Below are 19,588 nucleotides of genomic sequence, written 5' to 3'. Positions count from 1 at the left end.
AACCCTTAATTTTAGTTGGTCAGGGCAATGGATTTGAGACTGAGTTCCCATCTCCCTGAGCGCAGCACCCTGCTAAAGCCTTCTTCCTTGGTAATAATGGTGTTTCAGTGATTGGTTTTTCTGTGAGGGGGGCAGGAGGACCTAGACCAAACCCTGTGCTCTGGTGACATTCTGTTGTAGATATTTAGAAGGATGGTTAACAGTTTACCTGTTAATTTGTCTGTTCTGCCATCCTCACAAAAAGTGGTATTGCCAGTTGCACATGAACATTTGATTCATCCACCGTCCCCCCTCGCCAGCCATGATGACACGGGAAAACTGAGGGCACAGGTGAGCAGCAGAGCGCATCTGGTCTCCACGTCCCGCGCTCATCCTGCTCCACGGCAGGAACCTCGTTTAACTTAACACACATGCACTGCGTGCCCATGTGGGTGCCAGGCTGCGGCTGTGTCCTGGGCAGGCAAAGGGACCTAGGGAAGATGCAGGTCCAGTGGGGTGGGACGGGGGGGTGGGGCAGAAAACCAAGATTCTCACGGCCCTGCAGTGTGGAGTAAGAGGGAGCTCATTACACATCTTGTCAAGGGAACAAAGGATCCCCGCCAGACCCCTCCTGTGCACCCCCCAGACGCCTTGGAGACCTGGCCGGGCCCGTCGCCGGCCTCCAGCCACAGGCGTCGCTGTGCGCTCGCTCGGGCCCGGGAGCCACGTTCCGCGGGGAGCAGGCGCTGGCGCGGAGCAGGGGTTTCAGTTTCTGGCGCGAACTTCCGCCGTTCCGAAGTTGCACGGCGAATTGGAGCTATGTCTGGGGACAGCAGCGGCCGCGGGACCGAGGGCCGGGGCCGGGGCCGCGACCCGCACCGGGATCGGACCGGCTCCCGCTCCCGCTCGCGGTCCCCGCTGTCGCCCAGGTCCCGCCGCGGCTCCGCGCCGGAGCGCAGAGAAGCCCCAGAGCGCCCGAGCCTGGAGGACACAGAGCCGTCGGATTCCGGGGACGAGATGATGGACCCGGCCAGCTTGGAGGCGGAGGCCGACCAAGGCCTGTGCCGCCAGATCCGCCATCAGTACCGGGCGCTCATCAACTCTGTCCAACGTAAGGCGGTGCCTCCGGGCGGCACAGGCCGGGCCGGGCCGCCGTCCCCGCCCTGCGCCGGGCGCGGTGGGGAGGGCACCGGAGGCAGGTGACAGGCGCAGGCCCCGCGCGGCGCGAGTAGAGACGCGCCGGCTGCCAGCCGTTCGCCGCGCGCAGCACCTTAATTTGTTGACAAAGTGCTCCCACAGCTGTTCTGTGGCTGGAGCCGTGCGACCTTGGCGGGGGGCGCGCGGGTACCCGAGTGGCGGGCTGGAAAAGCTGGAGGCCAGAGCCGTTCGCGGACTCGCCTGAGCCCAGCCAGCCAGTGGGGAGAGGCAAGACGCGGACTCCGCGTGCTTTGATTGCGCCAGGCGGTCCTCGGAGTGGGCTCCCGGCCCCGCAGCGGCAGCGGCACGCGAGAGCTGTCAAATGCACGTTCTCGGACGTGGACCCACCCGGACCCACGGAATCCGAATCTCTGGGTGGGCCCGCCCAACTATGGCGTGGCTCTCCAGGTGATGGTGTGCGTTGCTTGCAAAGTTTGAGAACCACTCGGTTATGGAGCACTCAGAGGGTGCAGCTGGAGTCCAGCCCTTTGTGTTAAGGTTAGAGGGAGCCAGGGTTTCGTTTTAAAATTCATGCTGCATAAAGGATAGGGTCGCCTTTTTCCTGTTCCGGGCCATTTTGGTTAAAAAGATAAAGATGTTGGAAGTAATTACTCAGGGCGCAGGGGCCGGGCCTTGGCTTTGCTGTTGTAGGTGATAACCTTGTCAACTGCTTACTAGTGAATGCATAACAAGTTTCCCAAAGTTTGCATTTTTTAAAATAGAAAACCGGGAGGACATACTGAATGCCGGTGACAAATTAACAGAGGTCCTTGAAGAGGCAAACACTCTGTTTAATGAAGGTAATTTGTTACTTTATGTTCTCTCGTGTTTTATGATGCTTTTCATTAGTGTTATATAAGCGCCAAATTATTGACATCAAGTAATTCCCACATTTGTAATAGTGCTTTCCCAGTTTGGGAACCGTTTCATTATAGCAATAATGCCATTTTTATTATGCGTTTACTATATAATAAGGGCTTTACGTGAAAATTTGGGGGTAGGTCCCGCAGTCTGTATTAAGCCCCCAGTTGATTCTGTTGCCTTTTCAAGTTTGAGGATGTTGCATGTGTTATCTTTTTTCTTTTTCTGTATTTACTGCCGTATCCCTAGTATACATTGGTTGAGTGGATGAATTACAGAACTGAGCTAGCCTCTGACATCCTGTTTCTTTTCCTGTCCCACCCTCAGTCTTGCCTTCCTCAGCTCCCTGCTATTGGTCCACCTGTAGTGCAGTGGAGGTGGCAAGGCCTGCAAGTGTGCCTGCTGGTCTCCAGTCTGGGGTGTGTTGTGTGTGAGTGAGTGAGTGAGAGAGATCCCAGAGCACTGAACTCTAGGCCATGGGTGCTTTAAAAAATAACTTTAGTTTGAATTGAAAGCAGCGGCAGTGGTATTGGTAGCAGCCGTCTGTCTGCTTGGTAACAGGGGTACTCCCTGATGTGGGTACATGGTCATAGAGCCACAGGACTACAACGCAGACCACTGTCCCCTCCAGCCCTCTCTGACAGGTTTGTGGGAACATAGGGGAGAATGCAGCCAAATACATTTTTTTTTTTTTTTTTTTGGAGATTTGAGATGGAGTCTCGCTCTGTCTCCCAGGCTGGAGTGCAGTAGCGCAATCTCGGCTCACTGCAACCTCCACCTCGCGGGTTCAAGCGATTCTTCTACCTCGGCCTCCCGAGTAGCTGGGATTACAGGTACGCTCCATCACATCCGGCAAATTTTTGTATTTTTAGTAGAGATGGAGTTTCGCCATGTTGGCCAGGCTGGTCTCGATCTCCTGACCTCAGGTAATCTACCCACTTCTACCTCCCACAGTGCTGGGATTACAGACATGAGCCACAGCAGCCGGCTGGTTCCTCATATTCTTAAAGGACTAGAATGTTTATTTTTAGTCATTGCTGAGTATGACTAGTTCTTTAAATGTCTCCTTTTATCACTTTATATATGCTCTCCAATTTCTGTCTGTCTTTGACCACAGCCTCCTTACCATTCGCCATCTTAGTCTACTGCATTTGCTAAACCTCATCAAAACCTTCAGGAACCGGGTCTTTCTCCTTCACCTGGTTAAATCCCTCCACTACCCTCTTAAGCTTTGTCTTCCCTTCACAACCTAGACTCCCAGTCTCCTCACTGTTAGTCTTGCTTGACTCAATTACTCCTTTGATATTTACTGAGCATCTAGTCAGTTCTTTATCCCCACATCATTTCTCTCTCAGCTATTTCCAGTATTTAAAGCAATATTTTAGGGCAAAATTATTCAGTCAATGGAGCCTTAGGAGTTGCTCAGCAAACAATAGACGCTTGGCATTCATGGATTTGATGGTCTCAGTTTGTAACATAAATAAATAAAGGAGAAGGGAGTGGGGCAGGCAGGCACAGGATACTCGGGAGATGAAGAAGGGGTCAACAAAAGGAAACAGTGGGGCTAAGGGGTTGCTTAATCAGACCCTGCAGGCAACAGGGAGTATGAAAAGTAGTCTGGGAACACCTAAACCTGTCGCCCAGGCTGGAGTGCAGTGGCATGATTTTGGTTCACTACAACCTCCGCCCCCCAGGTTTAAGCGATTCTCCAGCTTCAGCAGCCGAGTAGCTGGGATTACAGGCGTGCACCACCATGCCCAACTAATTTTTGATTCTTTAGAGACGGAGTTTCACCACATTGTCCAGGCTGGTCTCAAACTTTGGAGCTCAAAGTGATCCGCCTGCCTTGGCTTCCCAAAGTGCAGGGATTACAGGCATGAGCTGCTGCGCCCGGCCTGTTTCTCCATTAATTTAAATCTTTTTTTCCATAGCTTTTCTTAAATCCCATGTCCTCTGTCAAGCCTTTCTTGAGCATCCATCCTCAGGGGTCACTACCTGCTGCCTGTAGACTGTTCATTTGGGTGGCTTTGCTGGGGTTGCCTGTGAAGCCATATAAAGGCATGGGCCTCCTGGTCCCAGCCTAGCACATGCCATGATTTTGGTTAGCAACTTTAGCAACTTACCTATTGCTGTTAGCAACTTACCTATTGCTGTTCACAAACCACCATGCCAAACACAGGGCCCTGCATGTAGTGGGAATTTGATTTGCCTTACATCGGCACACATGATCATCGTGATTAGGATGGGTTATTGAGTCAGAGGGAAAAGTGAGTATTAGACATGACAGGGATTTTGCTCAACTGGGGTTGTGATTCAGCTAACGGGAGTAGGAGAACTAGAGAGAAAGCTGGCTTTTAGGAAGACTGGTCAGCTTTCATCAGAGGTTGTGGTGAGTTGGGCAGGGGAGCAAGTTTTAGAAGGAGATGGGTCGGTTGCCTATTGAGGTTTTCTTTTTTTTGTTAGTCTAGTGGGAAATCCTGGTAAGTAGTTGGAAATGTAGGGAAAATATCTATGGATAACGTGTATTTTGTAATGTGAATATTTTTTCTTTTTTGCATAGTGTCCCGAGCAAGAGAAGCAGTCCTAGATGCCCACTTTCTTGTTTTGGCTTCCGATTTGGGCAAAGAGAAAGCAAAGCAGCTGCGCTCAGACCTGAGTTCCTTTGACATGTTAAGATATGTTGAAACTCTAGTAAGTTCAAAGCTACAGACTGAATAAGAAATGTTCTGTTATATGTTACATGATTATTTACTTTGCTCATATCCATATGCAGATGATTTCACTTCATTCTTTTTTGGTCTCAGATTCCTCTAGAGAGATCTTACCAAATTAAACAGATGAAAGCACAGCTATGTGGTGGAATTTTGGGTGGGGGCTTGGAGTGAAAATCTCGTAGCGTGCTGTCTTAAGATGCTGGGTGCTGGGGTCATTTGCCAATAGCCGATTTTCCTCTGTTCACTGGTGTTCTAGATCCTTCTCAGTGACCTGGGACTTTTGTCTTGGGCTGGACAGAAGCCCACTCTGTGATGGCAGAGCTCAGCTGGAATTGAGTTAGGCCTGGCGAGAGGGCATGTTTTGGTCCGTCTTTGAGAATATTTCAAAACCATATGAATATGATTGGGTTTTGCTTTTTTTTTTTTTTTTCCTTTGAGACAGAGTCTCACTCTGTCGCCCAGGCTGGAGTGCAGTGGCTTGATCTTGGCTCACTGTAAGCACCGCCTCCTGGGTTCACGCCATTCTCCTGCCTCAGCCTTCCGAGTAGCTGGGACTATAGGTGCCCGCCACCACGCCCGGCTATTTTTTTCTGTTTTTAGCAGAGACGAGGTTTCACCATGTTAGCCAGGATGGTCTGGATCTCCTGACCTCGTGATCTGCCCGGCTCAGCCTCCCAAAGCGCTGGGATTACAGGCGTGAACCATTTAGCCCGGCCAGGTTTTGGTTTTTTTGGTTTTATGTTTTATTCACCTTTCTTTGTCTCTTGACAAGTTTGAATAGTGGTTACCTGCAATTCTGAAACTGTTCCTTGATGAATTTACCAAAAAATGAAAAAGCACACAGAGACTGACCTTGTAGCTCACTTTGTTGCCTTTTTAAAAAATTCTATTCTGGCTGGGCACAGTGGCTCACGCCTGTAATCCCAGCACTTTGGGAGGCTGAGGCGGGTGGATAACCTGAGGTCAGGAGTTTGAGACCAGCCTGACCAACATGGTGAAACCCCGTCTCTACTAAAAATGCAAAAATTAGCTGGGTGTGGTGGCGGGCACCTGTAATCCCAGCTACTCGGGAGGCTAAGGCAGGAGAGGCAGAAGTTGCAGTGAGCTGAGGTCACACCACTGCACTCTAGCCTGGGCTACAGAGTGAGACTCCGTCTCAAAATCAATTAATCAGTCAGTGTATCAATCTGAGCCAACCTCTATCCTAGTACAGATAGCTGCACCTCAGTATGAACACTGCATTTCTAACTGGATGTTTATGTTAAATGGTTATTAAAATAATTTAGTACTATGAGATCTGACCAGATAAAGTACTTTTTTTGTAAAGGCATGAGGCACGAGATTATTTCCAGTTTGTTTTTCAAACCTTTTCCTTTTTTTTTTTTTTTTTAACTTTTTTTTATTGTGAAGCATAATACACTTAGGAAAATGCACTCTAATGTACATCAATAAAGTAACCATATATTGGGTATTTCTTTAAAAATTACTTTATCAGGTTAAGCTCTGTACTTTACTTTTTTCTTTTTTTATTTTTTGAGACAGAGTCTTGCTCTTGTTGCCCAGGCTGGAGTGCAGTGGCATGATCTCGGCTCACCACAACCTCCACCTCCTGGGTTCAAGTGATTCTCCTGCCTCAGCCTCCCAAGTAGCTGGGATTACAGGCGCCTGCCACCACGCCTGGATAATTTTTGTATTTTTTGTAAAGATGAGGTTTTGCCATGTTGGCCAGGCTGGCCTCGAACTCCTGACCTCGTGATCCTCCTGCCTTGGCCTCCCAAAGTGCTGGGATTACAGGTGTGAGCCACTGCGCCCAGCCAAGCTCCATATTTTAAATAACATATCAAAATAAATTCTGTAAGTCTTAAAGCATTAAATATAAAACCTTAAATTAATAGTTGTCCAGTCTCTGGGCGGAGACTTTCCTATGTATAACATGAAATATAGACACTGTAAGGGAAGATTGGTGGATCTCTCTGTCAGTTAAACAGACCAAAACTGCCACATCCACCTACAAGGGTGCCGTGGTAGGACGGGCAGCAAGGGAACAGAGAAGAGCAGGCCGTAGCACTCTGACCAGGCTCTTGTAGTCTTTCTTGAAAGTCCAGTTGCCTTTAATAGGGTTAAGCTCCCCGAGGGTCTTGTGGTTATTGTTTATATATGATATTGCCATCATAACTGGATAACGAGGGTCTTGTGGTTATTGTTTATATATGATATTGCCATCATAACTGGATAACTTCTAGGCATTTTACAGTATAATGTAATAAAAAGTACTTTCATAAAAGTGAATTCAATATAACACATTTTCTGTAAGACAGTTTGAGATGAGAGAATTATTTGACTTCCGTCTACTCTTCCCAGGAAGGGAATTTTAAGATGAGCCATTCTCTCAGTAATGCCGGGCCACTGCGCTCTGGATATACTGCGATACAAGCTGAATAGAGATTTGTAGGACGTTTGCAAAAAATTAAAATCTGAAAACCAGCTGAACTTGCTTGTGCTGTCATGAAGCTTTTGATTTGGGATTTAATTTTATATTTGTATGCTAGTGCAGCTTTACTAATACATGAACTGTTGGTGATACAGAAATTCCCCGGGGGCTGAGTTCAGGCATACCTAAATCACTCTGGCTGCCAGTGGGCTAGAGTAGGGTTTCTCAGCACTGACACTATTGATTGACATTTTGAGCTGGGCATGTCTTTGTTTTGGGGGCCGGTACTGTGCATTGTATGATATTCAGCAGCCTCCGTGGCCTCTACCCAGTAGATGCCAGCAGCATATCAGTTGTGACACCCAAAAATATCTCCAGGTATTGCCAAAAGATCCCTGTGGGCAAGTATACCCAGGTTGAGAACCACTAGTCTAAATCATTTCACTTTCTCACCCAAAGGTTTTAAGTACATTGAGGAATATTTTCTGCCAAAAAGACGGTAGCTTTGAAAAGAGGACTTTAACTGTAAAGTTATCTTCACAATAAGAAATTTAGCCAGCATGTTAAGACACTGAAAGCAGGCTTTGCGTCTGGCCTCTTAAAGGTTGAGTGATGCAGATTATTGGATGTGGACAATGATTGCGTGTGGCTTAACTGGGTTTTTTGTTTTCCTTCATTTTTGTAGCTCACACATATGGGTGTAAATCCGCTAGAAGCTGAAGAACTTATCCGTGAGGAAGATAGTCCTGATTTTGAATTCATCGTCTATGACTCTTGGAAAATATCAGGCAAAACAGCAGAAAACGCCTTTAATAAAACCCATACATTCCACTTTCTGTAAGATTATTTTAAAAATCCAACAGACCAGCTATTTGTGAACCTTAAATTGTTTTTTCTTGTAGGGACAGATTATTTGGTATTGTAGAGGTGACAGTCATGATGCCGTTGTTTGGAGACTTGAAACTTTGATATAAAAGTTCATAAACACTACTCCGGGCGTGGTGGCTCACGCCTTTAATCCCGGCACTTTGGGAGGTGGATACAGGTAGATCATCTGAGCTCAGGAATTCAAGATCAGCCTGGGCAACATGGCGAGACCCCATCTCTACCAAAAATACAAAAAATTAGCCCGCTGTGGTGGTCCATGCCTGTGGTCCTGGCTATTTGGGAGGCCGAGGTGGGAGGATCACTTGAGCCTGGGAGGCAGAGATTGCAGTGAGCTGAGATGACGCCACGGCACTCTGGCCTGGGTGACAGAGTGAGACCCTGTCTCAAAAAAAAAAAAAAGTCCATAAACTGTAGATGTGGGTGGAACCTTAAAGGATCTCTCATTCTGCTTTAGCAGGAAAGGCCAGAACCTCTTTACCAGCGCTCTCTCCTGGCTCCTTTGCTTGTAGCTTATGAAGCTCTGGGTTTATCATCTTTAAAGTCCTTACCATATAGGAGGATGATACCTCCTGCTGAGGGTATCTTATGAGTCTCCTAATGTCTAAAGTGACATTTATTATAATACCCTGTTGGATGACCACTGACTTGTATTCGAAGATTACTTGTCACTGCCACATAAACTGCCCAGTTCATTTTTTAGATAGAACTCTGATTTAAAAAAAGGATTTCTTCATATTCGAATGAAGTTGGCTTCTGTCTTAACTTCCTGGCATGGTCCTATGGAGAAACTAAGAACAGCTCTTACTGGCTGTTCTCTAAGAGGACCTTCAAGTATATTGGTTTTTTTGCCCAGTAGATACTTTCTCTAGGGGTAGCCAGCCATCTGAGCTGTTCAGTCCTTCTTTAAATGGTGTAGCTCCTGGGCATTTGTCTTTTCTAATTTGTCTTTTTAAATACCTTTGAGATTGGTAATGGCTCGGGTAGAAGGCCTTGGAGATGCCAATGTAGTAGTGTGGTGTGGGGTCTGGCATCTGTTTTTAGTAAGACTTCAGGTAACTCAGGTGCCCAGAGCCATTTGTGTATGTTCTATTTAATAGGATATCGACAAAACTTCTTTATCTTATGATAAAGTCTAAATCTTTGTTTTTTGCTGTCGTACTAAACTCATAAATCCTAGGTTATAAAGATAAAGCCTTAAACTTTATCTCGTCATCCAGCCCAATTTCCAGCCACAATGAAGTACTTAAAACTCTGTGTCTTTGTACTTGCTGTTCTCTTGGCCTCCAGTTCCTTTTCATCTTTTCCATTCGGTAAAGTTTGTTTATCCCGCAGGCCCCATCTTGGAAGCCTCCAGCAACTTCTCCAGACAGAGAGGTGTTAGCAGTGTAGGCTCAGATTTCCCAACCATGTCACTCCCATGTCTGGGTAGATCTCTCTGCCCAGGTGTTCTCACAGCACTTGAGCAGTACTCTCTAAGCACCTAGGATCTACCATGTTACTTTTTAAAAATTTGATTAATTTGTTTTTTGATACTGCTCCTTGTGGAGCAGGAGTGTGCCCAGAGTAACCCACCACGTGATGTTGAAATGGATCTGTGTGTATAACGTAGCTGTCCGTCTACCTCGTATACTTCCATCTCCTCAAGGGTAGGGACCACATGAGCCTTATTCTTGGGGCTTCGATCTCTACATGATGCAGACTTACATCTATTACGGTAGCCCAAGTCTGCATGAGGGCAGAATCCAGAAGGAAAAGGAATCCCATGGCTGTGACTTGCCCTGTTACTCTAAGACAGATGTGTTCGTAGTCCTGGGCTGGGAGCCTCTGCCTTGGCCTCCCCAGATCAAAGGCTTCTGACCCCACTGGAGCTTCCCCACATACATACTCATCCTTCCCCTGCTCTTTTAGAAGTTGGCTTTGCAAAACAGATAATACGTTGGGTGGTGGGAAGATGTCACAGGCACATTCACTGGCCTACTGTGCAGGGCAGTATGCAGGTGTCTGAGGAGGTATCAGTGGTTGAGTAAAGCTCCTAGGAGTTATTTTAGAAATACAAAGAAGGCAGAAAGGCTGTCACAAACCTTACCAAGAGTCTTAGTCTGATGTCAGCATATCACTAATGTCTGGTCTGAATTTGACTATACCATGCAAACTACTTTTAGTAAAATTAGTTTGTTTAACAAATAACAGGCAAAAAAATACATGAAAGCATATTTTTCATCAGGTTGGGTTCAATATATGGAGAGTGCCCTGTGCCAAAGCCACGAGTCGACCGTCCAAGAAAAGTTCCTATGATACAAGAGGAGAGGGCAATGCCTGCCCAGGTTTGTTTGTTTAAAAATGTTGCTTTTTAAAAAATACCTAAAAGTTAAAATAGCCATTAAAATAATGTGCATGCAATTTGGCCATTTTTTCTAAGCTTGCAGGTCTGGAGCCAGGTTTTGTCACTTAAATAATCGTTTTATTTAAGCTTTTAGCATTTTATTGGACTGGCTGCTTGTCTTTAACTCATTTCTCTGGTTTTGATCAGCTCTCCTAAGCCAGGGTCAGCCTCAGCACTGTCAACACTTAGGGCTGGATAATTTTTGGTTTGGGGAACTGTCCTGTGCATTGCAGGATGTTTAGCAGCATCCCTGGCCTCTACCTGCTATATGCTCATAGCCCACCTCAACCCCCCAAGTTGTGACAACCAAAAATATCTACATATGACAACAAATGTCCCCTGGGGGTGTCGGGGGGGACGTCACATCCACTCGAGAACCACTATTTCTAAACTGCCCTTTTGTATTTTGCTATTTTATGTTCAATCTGAAAATGGTTAATTTGGTAATGTTACTCTTCTATTAAGAAACTGATAGAAAAATGTTACTGAGGCCAGGCACAGTGGCTCATGCCTGTAATCCCAGCACTTTGGGAGGCTGAGGCGGGCAGATCACAGGGTCAGGAGTTCGAGACCAGCCTAGCCAATATGGTGAAACCCCATCTCTACTAAAAATACAGAAATTAGCCAGGCGTGGTGGCGGGCACCTGTAGTCCCAGCTACTTGGGAGGCTGAGGCAGGAGAATCACTTGAACCCAGGAGGCAGAGGTTGCAGTGAGCCGAGATCACGCCACTGCACTCCAGCCTGGGCGACAGAGTGAGAGTCTGTCTCAAAACAAAAAAACAAAACAAAACAAAAAAAAGGTTGGCCGGGTGCGGTGGCTCACACCTGTAATCCCAACACTTTGGGAGGCCAAGTCGGGTGGATCACCTGAGGTCAGGAGTTCAAGACCAGCCTGGCCAACATGGTGAAACCCCGTTTCTACTAAAAAATACAAAAGATGAGCCGGATGTGGTGGCGGGTGCCTATAATCCCAGCTACTCGGGAGGCTAAGGCAGGAGAATCACTTGAACCTGGGAGGTGGAGGTTGCAGTGAGCCAAGATGGCACTATTGCACTCCAGCCTGGGCACAGAGCAACACTCCATCTCAAAAAAAAAAAAAAAAAAGTTACTGAAACTAGAAAATCTGTATTTTTTAAAACCATATATATGTTTTTTTTCTTTTTGAGACAGAGTCTTGCTCTGTCACCCAAGCTGGAGTGCAGTGGCACAATCTCACCTCACTGCAACCTCTGCCTCCCGGGTTCCAGCGATTCTCCTGCCTCAGCCTCCCAAGTAGCTGGGATTACAGGCATGCACCACCATGCCTGGTTAATTTTTGTATTTTTTAGTAGAGACAGGGTTTCACCGTATTGGCCAGGCTGGTCTCGAACTCCTGACCTTGTGATCCATCCACCTCAGCCTCCCTCAGTGCTAAGATTACAGGTGTGAGCCACTGTGCCCTGTCTAAACCATAAATTTTAAGATGGGGATATAAACTGCTAGTAATCCCCAACAGACGACATTTAGGCTGGGCACAGTGGCTCGTGCCTGTTATCTAGGTGCTTTGGGAGGCTGAGGCAGGAAGATCACTTGAGGTCATAAGTTTGAGACCATCCTTTTTTTTTTTTTTTTTTTTTTTTTTTTGAGATGGAGTCTTGCTCTGCCGCCCAGGCTGGAGTGCAGTGGCTGGCTCTCAGCTCACTGCAAGCTCCGCCTCCCGGGTTCACGCCATTCTCCTGTCTCAGCCTCCCGAGTAGCTGGGACTACAGGCGCCCGCCTCGTCGCCCGGCTAGTTTTTTGTATTTTTTAGTAGAGACGGGGTTTCACCGTATTAGCCAGGATGGTCTCGATCTCCTGACCTCGTGATCCGCCCGTCTCGGCCTCCCAAAGTGCTGGGATTACAGGCTTGAGCCACCGCGCCCAGGCCAGTTTGAGACCATCCTAAGCAACATAGCAAGACCTCATATCTAGAAACATTTTTTTTTAATTAGCAAGGTGTTCTAGACAAGGTAGCATGAGTTAAAAAAAAAGAAGTAACCAGATGTGTGGTGCATGCTTCTAGTCCCAGCTACTCAAGAAGCTGAGGTGGTAGGATCCCTTGAGCACAGGAGTCTGAGGTTACATTGAGCCAAGATCATGCAACTGCACTCTAACCTGGGTGGCAAAGCAAGACCCTGTCTCAAAAAAAAAAAGTTTGGGTGTGCAAGAGTGAAGAAAAGGTTGCTAATAGGCCAGTAAGTAGGTCTGTCAGCTTGATAATGACTTTTTTCAGTTAAGAAGAATGGAAGAATCTCATCAAGAAGCAACAGAGAAAGAAGTAGAAAGAATCTTGGGATTGTTACAGACATATTTTCAAGAAGATCGTAAGTGTAACACCACTCAAAGTGGAGCAATTTGTATTTATCTGTTCAGTGAGGTTACTTATATTTTAAAGGCAGTTTCAGCTGTATGTAATGTTTGAATAAATGCATATTCATTTAATGAAGAGTCTTCTCCCCTTCAGAAATTTCATGTGAAAAGTTTGAAGTTAACTTTTTCATTTTTATCTTTAAAAGATTTTTTTTGTTACAAAATGAAATATGCATTCAAGTGAGTGATGTGAAAAGTACCTGTTCCACCTCCCCTCATTATAAAATGTAATGTGTATATTTTCATATTATTTTATCAGTTTTATACACAGCTACCTAAATAGTTTGTTTTGGCCAGGCGTGGTGGCTCATGCCTGTAATCCCAGCACTTCGGGAGGCTGAGGCAGGCGGATCACCTGAGGTCAGGAGTTCGATGCCTGTCTGACCAACATGGAGAAACCCCATCTCTCTAAAAAATACAAAATTAGCCCGGTGTGGTGGTGTGTGCCTGTAATCCTGGCTACTTGGGAGAGTGAGGCAGGAGAATCGCTTAAACCCGGGAGGTGGAGGTTGCAGTGAGCTGAGATCGTGCCATTGCACTCCAGCCTGGGCAACAAGAATGAAACTCTGACTCAAAAAAAGTTTGTTTTTTTTTTTTTTTTTTTCCCAAGCTAATCATCATATGCACATTCTTCTGCTATGCGACTTTTCCAGTGGACATTCTTCCATATCATTTCATATAGATCTCCATTATTTTGTTCACTGATTCCCATTATATGGCTGTGCTGTAAATGTATTTAACAGACCCTCCATAATGGTTTTTTTTTTTTTTTTTTTTTGAGAAGAAGTCTCTCGCTCTGTGGCCCAGGCTGGAGTGCAGTGGCGCAATCTCAGCTCACTGCAACCTCTGCCTCCTGGGTTCATACCATTCTCCTGCCTCAGCCTCCCAAGTAGCTGGGACTACAGGTGCCCGCCACCATGCATGGCTAATATTTTTGTGTTTTTAGTAGAGCCTGGGTTTCACCGTGTTAGCCAGGATGGTCTCGATCTCCTGACCTTGTGATCCACCCGCCTTGGCCTCCCATAGTGCTGGGATTACAGGTGTGAGCCACTGCACCCGGCCAAGTTCCCTTTTTTTTTTTTTTTTGAGACAGAGTCTCACTCTGTCACCCAGGATGGAGTGCAGTGGCACCATCTCAGCTCACTGCAACCTCCACCTCCCAGGTTCAAGCAGTTCTCCTGCCTCAGCCTCCCGAGTAGCTGGGATTACAGGCGCATGCCATGTCTGGCTAATTTTTTTCCGTATTTTTAGTAGAGACAGGGTTTCGCCATGTTGGCCAAGCTGGTATTGAACTCCTGACCTCAGGTGATCTGCCAGCATCGGCCTCCCAAAGCGCTAAGATTACAGGCGTGAGCGCCATGCCCAGCTGGATGAATAAGTTCTTTATAGCATTTTACTCTTGTATAAATTGCTGAAGTAAAAAATCTTAGCATGTAATTTTGTGTTCTTACACTCATGTTTCTGTAGGACAGCTTCTTAGAGGTGCTTTCCAGGTGGGTGAGCATACATGTTTTTAGTAGAGATGCCAAATTGGCCTCCAGAAGGGTTGGATTGATTTGCACTCCTGCAGCAGGATGAGTACACACCCTTTCTTTGTCTCTGGCTAATGCTAGAGTATACTGATATTAATGATCAAAAATCAAATTTTTCTCTTTTTGTCTATAGCTGATACCCCAATGTCCTTCTTTGACTTTGTGGTTGATCCTCACTCTTTCCCCCGTACAGTGGAAAACATCTTTCATGTTTCCTTCATTATACGGGTAAGATTAAAGATTATTTTTCTAATTGCTTTTATATGCTTTTAAAAGGATACATAAGAAAAGCTGTAGAAGGGAGCTGGCAAAGGTATCTGTATACACTAGCCAGTATATGTTTCAGACCCATTGTAGCAAAACGTTAATTGGCATATTAGGTAGAAGAAGCTAGCTAAAATTTTATGTGCTTGCTTTTATGTTTTAGACATTATTTAGAGAAAGAATTGGAAAAATTTGAATATGGAACTGTAGATTAGGTAACAGTATGGTATAAATGTTAAATTTCCTGAATTTGATAGTTGTTATGTTGTATAAGAGAATATCCTTGTTCTCAAGAAATACACACTGAAAGATTAGGGAAAAGAAGCAGGCCGTCTATCATTCTCATTGCATTCATGAATAATAGTATGTAGAGTGATAAAGTAAACGTGGTAACTAACACTTTAACGACTGATGAATATGGATAAAGAACGTATGGCATGTGTTTATAGTAGTTTTATAGCCCTTTAAGTGAGAAATTATTTCAAAATCGGTTTTAAAACTCTACTCAGAAATGTACTATGGAAATGTACTTTAGACTGTCTTTAATCTTACTTCAGGTTGCATTCCCACATGGAAGATGAATTGGATTTTAACCTTAGAGAAAAGCTTATGTTGACCAAAGTATTTTCTCAGAAATAATAAAAAAGGCATATTTTGCCAGTGGTTCCAGTGACAGAATTATGCAGAATAAAATGTGGAGTATTCCAAAATATATATAAATCAGTTTAAGAGACAAGATGAGTTTCACTTAAGAGATTCTCAGGATGGGCCGGGCGCGGTGGCTCAAGCCTGTAATCCCAGCACTTTGGGAGGCCGAGACGGGCGGATCACGAGGTCAGGAGATTGAGACCATCCTGGCTAACACGTCTCTACTAAAAACTACAAAAAACTAGCCGGGCGACGTGGCGGCGCCTGTAGTTCCAGCTACTCGGGAGGCTGAGGCAGGAGAATGGCGTGAACCCGGGAGGCGGAGCTTGCAGTGAGCTGAGATCCGGCCACAGCACTCCAGCCTGGGCGACAGAGGGAGACTCCGTCTCAAAAAAAAAAAAAAAAGAGATTCTCAGGATGGAGGCTGTGTCTGGGTGAAAGAGCTGATTGGAAACCCAAAAGATGCCCTGTGTAAACAAAAGATACTAGGGAAGTCTTATCTATATCATCACATTATTGCTTTGGTATAATTTGATTTTCTGAGATACTGAATTTTCTGAGTAATTTTTTTCATCTAGTGGTTATAGGTTTGAGTCTTAAATGTTTGTCTTCTCCTAAAATCATGTTTTCATTTTAGGATGGTTTTGCAAGAATAAGACTTGACCAAGACCGACTGCCAATAATAGGTAAATGATACTATGTTTGGAAAAATTAGTTTTAGAGAAAATATATTTGTTAGTAGAATTTAAGTACTTTACTAAATGTAAATGAATTTTCAGTGTAGATTAACGTTTACAATATTGTATCTTGCTCAACTACCTGAAGACACTGAAAACATGGCCAGCGTCTAAAATTTGATGGATTCATCTATATCATTGATTCAACATCTGCTGTAAATATTAACAAAGAAATGATATAATTTCCCTCAGATCTTAATTTAGAAATGACTGCAGTCATTTTTGTAGTATCCCTCTTTCTAATCACGTTTTGTCAGATGCCAGCACCTTCTTTTCTCCTGGAGGTTCTATGAATCTTTCATTCTTACCTGAATAATTTCACACTCTCCATTACTCATGTCCTCCCAAGGTCTCCTGTGGAGAGAATATTTCCATCACACTTACTTGCTACTTTCGATGTTCTCAGTGTCCTATTGGACTCACTAGGGCTTAGCTCTGTGGTTGACACATAGATATGCAGATTTTCAAATGTCTCGAATGTGTTACTCTACTACATGTTTTTTTAAATGGAAACAGATGGGATGACTGATTACTGTAATAATACTGCAGCAGCTCCATAATGCATGAAATCCTAAAAAGTATGTAATATTATAAGTATCTTTTCAATACAGGTTTCATTGCTATTATACATCAGTTTCCGTTTAGATTACCTGTTCCGATTTAATAACCTTTGATAAATTTGAAAAATTTGTCTTTCAAACAGAGCCTGTTAGTATTAATGAAGAAAATGAGGGATTTGAACATAACACACAAGTTAGGAATCAAGGAATTATAGCTTTGAGTTACCGTGACTGGGAGGTAAAGCTCTGCCTGTTGCCCCTGCATAGTTCTGACTCTGACTTCACTTTCTGTAAACCCAGTGCCTAAATGTTCATTATTGTCTGCCAGGAGATTGTGAAGACCTTTGAGATTTCAGAGCCTGTGATTACTCCAAGTCAGAGGCAGCAGAAGCTAAGTGCTTGATGCTAGCTGAAGGTAATGTTTTCAATGGGATGGCTACACGGTTTTATTAAAGTTTATTTGGCAATCCAAAGTATCCTTTTTCCCCTGTAGTGCCCTATTTTTAGAACTGTGTAACAAGTGAGAAAGGCATAGTGGTTCTATGTTCCCTTCTCCGGATTGATTAAATTTGTGCTGTTAAGATTTGCAGCTGAGGCCAGGCACCGTGGCTCATGCCTGTAATCCCAGCACTTTGGGAGGCTGAGGCAGGCGGATCACGAGGTCAAGAGTTTGAGACCAGCCTGACCAACATGGTGAAACCCCATCTCTACTAAAAATACAAAAATTAGCCGGGCATGGTGGTGCACGCCTGTAATCCCAGCTACTCGGGAGACTGAGGCAGGAGAACTGCTTGAACCTGGGAGGCGGAGGTTGCAGTGGCCGAGATCACACCACTACACTCCAGTCTAGGAGACAGAGCAAGACTCCATCTCAAAAAAAAAAAAAAAAGATTTGCAGCTGAAAGAAACAGTGCAGGATTGTTCTTGGTTTGGTGGGTTTTGTTTTTGTTTTTAATAAAAAATAGGGAAGGGGTCTCACTATATTGTCCAGGCTGGTCTCAAACTCCTGGGCTCAAGGGATGCTCCCATCTCAGCCTCCCAAACTACTGGGATTATAGGTATGAGCCACTGTACCCAGCTGCTTCTTTTCCCCCCAACAAACTGGTAAATTAGATAAGTGAAATATTGAATCCTTCCATCCATGTTGTTGTTCATTGTACCATTAGATTTGCTTATTTTATAAGTACAAAGCAGAAAAGGAGGATTAGGATAGAATTACCTTAGAATAATGTTAGTAAATTGGCATTTCTAAAGTTTGTATTAGGCTATGAAAGAATTCTTCATTTTTATCAAGGGTAACATTTCTAGAAAGAAATCTTAATAATGATCTGGCATTTTGTAGTGCACACAGTTGTGGGTGGGAAGACCTAGATTCCATTGGCTATGCCCCTTACTTTATTCATTTATTTTTGTCCCTTGCTTTACTCACTCAACTTCATTTTTTTTTTTTTTTGAGACAGAGTCTTGCTCTGTCACCGAGGCTAGAGTGCAGTGGCGCTATCTCAGCTCACTGCAACCTCTGCCTCCCGGGTTCAAGCAATTCTCCTGCCTCAGCCTCCTGAGTAGCTGGGATATAGGCACCTGCCACCATGCCCGGCTAATTTTTGTATTTTTAGTAGAGACGGGGTTTCACCATGTTGGTCAGGCTGGTCTCAAACTCCTGACCTCGTGATCCACCCGCCTCAGCTTCCCAAAGTGCTGGGATTACAGACATGAGCCACCACGCTTGGCTTCAACTTCATTTTTTATTTTTATTTATTTTTTATTTTTTTATTTTTATTTTATTTTATTTTATTTTTTGAGGCGGAGTCTCGCTCTGTCGCCCAGGCTGGAGTGCAGTGGCCGGATCTCGGCTCACTGCAAGCTCCGCCTCCCGGGTTCACGCCATTCTCCTGCCTCAGCCTCCCGAGTAGCTGGGACTACAGGCGCCCGCCACCTCGCCCGGCTAGTTTTTTGTATTTTTAGTAGAGACGGGGTTTCACCGTGTTAGCCAGGATGGTCTCCATCTCCTGACCTCGTGATCCGCCCGTCTAGGCCTCCCAAAGTGCTGGGATTACAGGCTTGAGCCACCGCGCCCGGCCCATTTTTTAAAAATCTATAAATACATATATAAAATGGGAAGATTTTCAAGGTAGATCATTGCTAAGGATTTTTTTTCCAGCTCAAATTTTGTGATTTTGAGCATTAAAATAAGCTTTTTCATACTTAATGTAAACACTTAATATGTGCTTCAATTAATTGAAATACTTTTGTTCCAAGTTGTAAAAATATTTTAAATGAAAGAAGGGAATAGACCGGGCGCGGTGGCTCACGCCTGTAATCCCAGTACTTTGGGAGGCCAGGGCGGGCGGATCATGAGGTCAGGAGATTGAGACCATCCTGGCTAACATGGTGAAACCCAGGCTTTACTAAAAATACAAAAAAATTAGCCGAGCGTGGTGGCAGGCGCCTGTAGTCCCAGCTACTCAGGAGGCTGAGGCAGGAGAATGGCGTGAACCCGGGAGGCGGAGCTTGCAGTGAGCTCAGATCGCGCCACTGCACTCCAGCCTGGGCAACAGAGCAAGACTCCATCTCAAAAAAAAGAAAAAAAGAAGGGAATAAATATAAGATATATAATGTGGATTACCCTGGGCCCTACTCACTGAAGAGGGCTAATTGTTGGATTTCATTTATGTATATTATATGAACTTTTGGTTTATCGTTTATAAACTGTTAACCAGCTATTCTTCCCCTTTTTAGGACTCAAATGGATAGTGAAGTCCAAAACGGAAAGCGGCATGTATTGTATATATTGTATGATTCAACATTTTCAAAGGCAGATTGTTTTTAGTAAAATGTAGCTTTTGATAGTTAATACATTTGTCATGGTTGTGTTTGATTAAAGGAAACTCACCACCATATTCACAAATAATTGTAGTTGCTCTTTATTTTCTAATTATTGGAGAGTGTCTCCTTTGTCTAATCCTCCACCAGTGAAAGTTTTACTTTGGTTATTAATGCCCTGT

General features: G+C 44.8%; 1 protein-coding gene across 3 annotated transcripts; it reads left to right on the top strand.

Annotated features, from left to right (window-relative positions):
* The first annotated feature begins 686 nt into the window (after window positions 1-686).
* On the top strand, window positions 687-19,494 carry NSMCE4A (NSE4 homolog A, SMC5-SMC6 complex component). Of its 3 annotated transcripts, none has more exons than XM_030941261.1 (11): window positions 688-1,090; window positions 1,899-1,976; window positions 4,598-4,728; window positions 7,868-8,019; window positions 10,295-10,394; window positions 12,706-12,796; window positions 14,568-14,602; window positions 15,924-15,972; window positions 16,727-16,821; window positions 16,912-16,998; window positions 19,323-19,494. In XM_030941261.1, the coding sequence occupies exons 1-10, from the start codon at window positions 799-801 to the stop codon at window positions 16,984-16,986; spliced, it is 1,098 nt and encodes a 365-aa protein (XP_030797121.1). In that variant the 5' UTR covers window positions 688-798; the 3' UTR covers window positions 16,987-16,998; window positions 19,323-19,494. The 3 variants fall into 3 exon arrangements, 2 of the variants coding, with proteins under 2 accessions (XP_030797121.1, XP_010378796.1); XM_010380494.2 differs by having other exon boundaries at window positions 690-1,090; window positions 14,508-14,602; XR_004060128.1 differs by lacking the exon at window positions 16,727-16,821 and having other exon boundaries at window positions 687-1,090; window positions 14,508-14,602.
* The last annotated feature ends 94 nt before the right edge of the window (window positions 19,495-19,588 follow it).

Source organism: Rhinopithecus roxellana, chromosome 11 (assembly GCF_007565055.1).
Source record: "Rhinopithecus roxellana isolate Shanxi Qingling chromosome 11, ASM756505v1, whole genome shotgun sequence".
NCBI lineage: Eukaryota > Metazoa > Chordata > Mammalia > Primates > Cercopithecidae > Rhinopithecus > Rhinopithecus roxellana.
The sequence above is the reverse complement of the archived record's forward strand: the minus strand, read 5'-3'. Positions and strand labels throughout refer to the sequence as shown.

Bases quoted from the DNA above. Each gene is read 5' to 3' on its own strand.
- NSMCE4A (XM_010380494.2), top strand. From the start codon at position 799: ATGTCTGGGGACAGCAGCGGCCGCGGGACCGAGGGCCGGGGCCGGGGC. The intron at 1,977-4,597 runs GTAATTTGTTAC...TTTTTTGCATAG, and splicing joins AAACACTCTGTTTAATGAAG to TGTCCCGAGCAAGAGAAGCA. The intron at 4,729-7,867 runs GTAAGTTCAAAG...TCATTTTTGTAG, and splicing joins TAAGATATGTTGAAACTCTA to CTCACACATATGGGTGTAAA.